The 7,996-nt window shown below is 33.2% G+C and overlaps 1 protein-coding gene across 1 annotated transcript; it reads right to left on the bottom strand.

Annotated features, from left to right (window-relative positions):
- Positions 1–4,845: 4,845 nt before the first annotated feature.
- LOC147535061 (MYB-like transcription factor ODO1) lies at positions 4,846–7,048 on the bottom strand. The gene is made up of 2 exons (XM_086647492.1): positions 6,566–7,048; positions 4,846–5,793 (listed from the first exon to the last, which is right to left on the bottom strand). The coding sequence occupies exons 1-2, from the start codon at positions 6,826–6,828 to the stop codon at positions 5,244–5,246; spliced, it is 813 nt and encodes a 270-aa protein (XP_086503618.1). The 5' UTR covers positions 6,829–7,048; the 3' UTR covers positions 4,846–5,243.
- Between the last annotated feature and the right edge of the window lie 948 nt (positions 7,049–7,996).

The raw sequence follows: 7,996 nt of genomic DNA, 5'->3' as shown, positions 1-7,996 counted from the left end.
GGGGGGCGAAGTTATTTTTGTGTGCGGTGTGGGGTGGGGGGGGGGGGGGGGGGGGGGGGAATTAGAAGTTGGACATCTTTAGGAGGCCATTTTAGTGAGTTGGTCATCTTTAAGGGGCCAAAATGGAATTAACCCTTTTTTTACTTAAATTTACACAATTCTGTTTTATGATAGGAACCAAGTTAAGAAAGCTGGTATTCTACGAACAAAAAAACAGGTATGGGTACAGATCCACACAAAAGACCAACTAAAATCCAGAGGGGCCAAAGCCAGGCCAGGACCTGGAGCTTGTTTGACTACATGTGGGCCTCCTCGGCAATCTTTGAGTGTTAGGAGATATTCAACGACAGGGCGTGGGTGAAGGGGTGTCATAGGTGCGACCGCACCGGGCCCCTCACCCATTCTCACACCTTCTGGGGCCTCTTTTTTGGTAAGGATAAGTAAATATAATATAGTGGTGAATGTAAAACTGCAACAAATTAAAGGTCCAGTCAACTTGGTAGGGATGTGTGTCAAATGTGTTCAAGGTCCAAGGTTTGAATCCTGCTCACTCATTAATTTTTTTGTATAGACATCCCTCTTAAAACAATAGGGGAGTCCATTACTGGAGTTTAGAAACACTATTAATCTATGGAAGAGTTTAACCAGACAATTATTGTAAACACAATTTTTCACGATAAGTTATAGATTTATTATTTTTCATTTTGAAATATATATATTTCTTTGTACGTATTAATGCAAAAAACCATCTTTTATATTTTTATATTTCTTTGAACCACAATATTCATTTTGTTAAGTAATGCTTCTCGAAATTCATATTTTTTTTTTCAGTTAACTTGTTGTAGCTGTCCAGTGTACCGATCTAGAAAGGAATAGTGCTTTTGATACATAATTGCTATGAAAACAAATTAGTTATATAAATAATGCGTTTATGCATAAATTCTTGCACAATACCTCTTTGTATGATGTCGTTAATGATATTAGGATCAAAATGTTTCGAAATTTAAATATCATGCCTTTCAATTTTTTTTCAATATTATTTTGTTTGGGGACCCGATCAAAAATCTCGCACAGGACCCCCAAAATCTCAGCGACGCCACTGCCCTAAGTCTGCTGATTTATGCGAAAATTCGGAGTAGAAAGAGTTAGATGGAAAAAAACATTTTGTTTCCCATAATCTCCCCCACCCCTTCTTCTCTTTTTTTCATCAAATCTAGAGCAACCTGCAAATTCAATGAATATGAACATACTAAAAGGTAGTCGAGAATATAACAAATCTAAACTCTATAATCTATTATTTTAGAGGCACCTCTTTTCACATAAAGGGCCACAAAATTTGACTGCTGGTTTGCCTATAGGCTATAGCAAGAGCAGTGACTTCTTTAGAACTTCTCTTTACTCTTTGATAAGATTACAAGGTCGACTCAAAGATATCTGTAGGAAACAGGTACACATCTCAGGTGTTTCCGTTTTGTGAGGAGTCAATTTTATCAGATTTTCCACTATCATCATTCTTCGAATATTTGATTCACTGCCTATTCCATGTCGACCTTTTCTAGAATTTTTTTTACTCTTATTATCCCTATGCTAACTCAATTCTGCTTCATCTGATGGAACGAATTTTTCTAGTTAACTTCTTGGGTTCTTAAACTTATAAAATTGTAGAAGTTGTATCATTACCATTGTTCTTGTATCAATGAAATATGGGTGCCAATATATGGACAAACGAAACTCTTAGATGGACAAAAATCCTGGGCGGAAAAATAATTAGATACTTTTAATCGGGGATAAAACATGCCTCTTCATATTCACCACCACCTTCAACCGACCACCACCGCCTACCGCCGACTACTTTTAGTTCGAAATTTCAAAAAGAACAATGAAGAAGAAGAAAAATGAGTTTTCCTGATCAAATAAGTTATGGTGATTAAGTAATTTTTATCTTATTTAAGGTTTTTGATGTGATCAATCTTTAATATTATCGGAACAAATTTGTCAATTTTGAAAAGAGATTTGATGAAGTTTCAGGTTTTAACATCTCTTAATTTTCATCATATTATTCGTTTTTGCCGTTTTGGGTGCAAATTCTGATCTCAGGTTTAGTTCATGTTCTAGGGTTCTTGCACGGTGAACAAATCTCTGTCTTAATTTTAGGATTTTCTATGTTTTTTTTGCCTTTTCTTCTATTACATCAGACCCAACATGAATAAATATCATTTGAAGTTCAATATGAAATTTGCAGATCATATTGAGAAAACCCCCCAAATTTCATATTGATATCACCATTAATTAACATTTTAAGGGCAGTTTTCAACAAAAAAAAAACATTTTAAGGGCAGGGGACACCATCTCCTCTTCCATTCTTTCTAGAGAGAGAAAGTAAATGAAGAACATAAATGAAGTTCCTCTTGGAATAAGAGATGAGCATAGAGAGAGAGAATGGAGAAATGGCAAATTAGGTTAACTTTGATTTTGAATAGAGACAGTGAAGGAACAAGAAAAGTGAGAAAGACGAATAGAGGTGGTGTGCTCGGGTTAGAGGTACAGAGACGGAGATGGTTTTGGTTGTCCCCCATTAAAAAAGTGTTAATTATGTTTCCACCTTCCTATCCTTTTGTCCACATAGAAAACTTAGTTGTCCATATATTGGCTCCCTAAAATATCCATTATTATGTTTTTTTATTCTAATCAACCCTAATTGTTTTATTTTATTAGGTTACATTAATTTCATACAGGGCCGGCCCAAGTATATCGGAGGCCCCAAGCGAAACTAAAAATTGGGGCCCCATAAAATAGATATAGAAAAAAATTAAATAAAATTTAAACAAATACGAAGGTTAGGAATTGAACACTTGACCTTTTATCCAAGACCTAAACTCTTTACCACTAAGCTGCACCTTAAATTACGTTTGAAATTGATTTAAAGTATGATTAATTTTTCGAAAGTTACATACGAAATAAGAAACATGAGGCCCTTGATTATTTGGGGCTCAAATCGAACGCTTTGGTGGCTTTGGTCACGGACCGCCCCTGATTTCATAGTCGATCTTTGAATAGATTATACATTTTTGAGAAGAAAAACCTTATGCTTTGGCTTTTAAAAGCTAGTAATTTTAAATTAGTTGGTTGTTAAATCTAAGTCATTTCAAAATAAGGTCAAATATATTACTTTTTTTTTTTGTTGAAGAGGTCAAATATATTACTTAAACATCACTACTTATTTCCTATAGTATTTGCTTAATTAATTGGTAGCTGGTGTTGAGGAAAGGGGACCAAAGAGAAAGTGAGGTAATCTCTAATCATATATGTGATTAGCTTTAATCACCATTATAGAATTGAAGTGTGAAAGTCCACACGTATGTATGTATTAATATATTACTTCATCCTAATACAAATATTAACTTAGATACCAGTACCACCCGTGTTCTCCGACTTGTATACCATGTCAATCCGTGGAGATAGTGTGTGTTATATAAGTTTGTGGTCGTCAAATTCAAAATTAATTAACAATGAACTGAGGGGACTTATACATTATGTTCTTGTTTGCTAGGTCATTTTCGTTCATGTAAGATTATTCTCACAGTATGCATGTCTAAAACTAAAAAAACTAAAAAATAAATAAAATCATTGGATCAACATCGAGATTCATTTTATACACTTTAGTAGTATTAGTATTAATTAGTAAGAGGACTCCATACTCATTAAGATTATCGCCTAAGTTTTCTTGGTTTCAAAAGATCCATTGAATTATGACACGAAGACAAAGTGTTAACTTTAATTAAATGATCAAATTAACAATTTTTTTAATTACAACTCGGGTGTTTCATAATTTTACTAATTAAAGTATTACATCTAAATTAGTTAATAATGTGTGATTAAATACTCTTCTTGTTCAAATTAACTATATGCCCGTGTTATTTTACATGGTTAAGGATTTCTTTAGCAGGAAATGGGCAATTATTTTAAGGACTATATGGTATAAAGTCCCCATCATATACTTCCTAAGTGAATTAGGGATTATTTGTCAATTACTCAACGTGTGAGATCTAGGGTTTCTGAGGAGATAATATGAGGAGATTAGGACAACTATGGTTTTATATGGTCAACGACCTAAAGAATAGTCAAATAAGTCAACAGGAGTCCAAGCCCGAACTATCTTCCACTTCTGCTAAAGGCATCCACCTAACATGAAATCAAGAAAGGTTGTTAGGTTCTGTTAGTTTCTATTTTTCTGTTACTATGACTGTAAATTCTGTTATATCTTCTTCTTCTCTTATCTCTTCATCTATATAAAGAGAAATGTAATACAAAGAGAATTGATTGGAATAAACATTTTCGAAAGAAGTTCATAAGAATACCAATCTATAGCTAGATTAATTTCAAGCTTATGTTTCTTTACTCTTTGAGCATTTGATCTCATCTAAATTTTGGCGTCAAATTTTCACTAGAATTCTAGTCTTGAATTGCCATTCAAACAGAAAGAATATGTCATTCAAATTTTCCCATTCCTTGCATGACCATGTCTATAGGTCAAAACATTAGGTCAAACATCTTTATCAGCATGCATACTTGATCCAACTTCAAAGAATTAGGTATTTTTAATCACATTTATCTTTAAATATTAGTTTCTCAATTATTGGTTGTTTGGGTCTTTAGGTTTGTTTTTTTTCTTGTTGAAAGGGTCCTTAGGTTTGTAATAGTCTTAAGTTAACTCCTTTTTGTAATATTTTGAGTTTTATCACATCTTCTTAGTACATAAGTGATGTAATGAGGAACAATACTTCCTCCATAAAATATTATCTTAAATACAATATTTTTAAGGAATATTTTCACAAAAAAAAGCACTAATATAAAATAGCTTTTCATTGATTCTTTTTTTTTTTACATAAGATATAAATGTACATTTACATGCAGTGACAAGACCCATATGATCAAATATCATTTTATAAATTGATCATTATGTCAAAGTTTTCATAATTACAACCTATATTTTCATGATGATACCAACTTTTCTTTTCTATCTTGCTTTTGGTATATATAGCTAGGCTCCACCCATCACAAGGTATATTGAACTTGTTTGATTGCACAAATTGATCAACTCTAAATGAACCCACTCAACATTTGTTGATTCAACTAATCAATTCATGACATCAAACAGACCCTTAATAATTACCTAGGGCAGCTTACGCGTACCTCGACTAATTTACATGACCTTAATATGTTTAACCGATTAGACATAAGTCTCAGTAATTTTGGGATGCTTCCAAAGTGCTAAAATCCATGTCAAAATCCATATCAAAATCAAAACCAAATTCATCCGCACCGAAGTTTTGATCATAATCAAGAAACCACCCATAATTGTCTATCAGCGAAGTTTCTCCTATGTTATTTCCTGCGTTTGTTGGGACTTCGCCAGACGGATTAAATAGAAGTGTTTCATCATCTTCCCAAAGAAGCCTCACTAATGGGTCTTCATCAAAATTATAGTCCGATGATGATCGAGATTCATCACTTGAAGTAGGACAGTTTTCGGGTGGCGATGAACTTAAATTAGTTTCATCCAATAACGCATCCACACCTCGGACACTCTCAGATTGGAAAAGTAGATTGTTGTCCGTTTCCGCTTGATCACCAGTCACCGGAGATGTTTCTTCTGTTACCTTTTTAATAAGAGGTTCATGGGTGGCAGGATCAATCCCCATCTTGGTAAGCTTTTTCTTGATGTGAGTGTTCCAATGATTTTTTATCTCGTTATCTGTTCTTCCAGGCATTTTGGCTGCAATTTTTGACCATCTACAAAAATATACAAAAGTAAATAGGAGTAGTTATTAACAATGATAGAAATAATAATTTATCTTTTATAATATGGTTGATAGAGATATACAAATTTATGACAATAAATTGTGCAATACTTACAACATTCCATTGATAACACATTTATTTTATAAATATACGTAGGAACGACAAAGAGCGATTATATTCAGTTAACTTGGTACCATAGAACGGGGTTTGACCTATACCTCTCCTAAACACAACTTCGAAAAAAAAAACTTAGACAACCTCTCGACAAACTTAATGAGAGTCGCAAGACTACCCTAAATACCATATGGAATTATCTACTTTTTGTGCAAACAACAAGTATAATCAGTAATATAACACTATATTTCTTCAAAAAGAGAGGCAAACGTATAGGTGGGAATATATATATATATATATATATATATATATATATATATATTTGCAGCTTGTAATAAATAGAAGAAACATATATTTTATGTTTTACTTGTTTAAAAAGGAAGGGTTAAAGGGACACCAACCAAACCTAAAGCTTGAGCAACAAAAGTAAAATCATCATTAGGTCCATTTGCCACTAGCACCCCAAAAAATATTAACTTTTTCAATATTTTTACAAGAAGAATTAAAAGGAACTATACAAAGAAAAAGAAGTAATCTTCTACCAAAACTAGTCTAGTAATCTAAAAAGGACTTCCAAAATTTTGAATTTTGGGGAAGAAAATGTATCATAAGACATAGTAGAGTGATTAGTTTAGCGTTAATTAAGTACCTATTCCCAAGTCGAGCATGAAGATCGATAACAAGTTGTTCTTCGGCTTCCGTAAGAAGACCTCTTTTCAAGTCGGGTCGAAGATAATTTGTCCAACGAAGACGACAACTCTTACCACAACGAAGGAGTCCGGCGAGCTTAGGGACAGCCCTCCAACAACACTGGCCATTGTTAAGGATGAAATTCACTAGTTTCTTGTCTTCCTCAGCAGTCCAAGGTCCTTTCTTCACACCAAGTTTGTCACAACAAGGTTGTCTACCCATGATGATCAATACTAAAGATAACCAAATATTATTACAATATCTCTCACAACTAGTAGTTTTAGTTTCTCACCAACTTCTTTAAGTAAATACTACTTCAAAGTCACCTCACCCACCCACCTATAAATAAGACTAATTTGCAAGCATTGTAATTATACATTGCTCTTGGAGAGAGACAGAGAGAGAGTGATGTAGAGAGAGAGAGAGAGAGAGAGAGTGATGTAGAGATTGAATAAGGGTCTACCCATCTCTAAATGAAAGGTACTTTAGAACTACGATCTCCTGTTCATTATGTTAATTCATCTCTCTTTTGATCTCTATATGATTATGATGTTAGTGTTGATGACACACAAAAGTCCCCATAAAACTTTTTTTAGGAGGAGAGATAAAGTCACTCTTTCATATTAACACACTTTATTTTCCCCTTTATGTAACTTTCTAACCTTAATATTACATCACCATTTCATCACCATTACATGAATCTCCATTATTATTCAATTAGTTCAATTTTATTTTAAGAGTCCACAAATTTAATATCATAAGAGGACTATACTACACTATATTTGGCGTAACAATGCGTGTATTGTTTCAGGTTATTTAGTAGAAAGTAAGACACTTACTATAGCTAGACGTTGAGACATAATTTTCATAGTATCTATGGGTAGGTTAGTACGTTCAACTACCAAGAAAAATAGTTTAACCAAAAATTCAACTTGGGTCACATTCCACTCAAGCTAGTGAGATGGTCTTTGCTAGACTTGAGTGTTTTTTTTTTTTGAACTTGCTAGACTTAAGTTATAGTAGGCATTTGTCACATTGAACTTGTATAATATAATTGTAAGAAAAGAGAATTTGTATTGATTGTATTGATTTCCTAAGCTATTACATAAGTCTTTATAAGGAGTTACATAGGAGAGAAGTTTTATCTATTGGGCAATGTGGTACTAAATATTCTAAAACTCATATATTCTAACATTCCCCCTCAAACTAATGACTTTTGCTAGTGAAAAATTCATGAGTTTGTTAAAATTTGTAGATGTTGACTTGGTATTGATATGGAGACATCATTGTGAGGTTGCTAAGTTGTTGTTCTTTGTTGTTGTTGTTGTTCTTTGTTGTTGTTCTTTGTTGTTGTTCTTTGTTGTTGTTCTTTGTTGTTGTTGTTCTTTGT

The sequence above is a fragment of the Eschscholzia californica genome, unplaced genomic scaffold (assembly GCF_041429995.1).
Source record: "Eschscholzia californica isolate CP2 unplaced genomic scaffold, dmEscCali1.0.p SCAF_6, whole genome shotgun sequence".
NCBI lineage: Eukaryota > Viridiplantae > Streptophyta > Magnoliopsida > Ranunculales > Papaveraceae > Eschscholzia > Eschscholzia californica.
The sequence above is the reverse complement of the archived record's forward strand: the minus strand, read 5'-3'. Positions and strand labels throughout refer to the sequence as shown.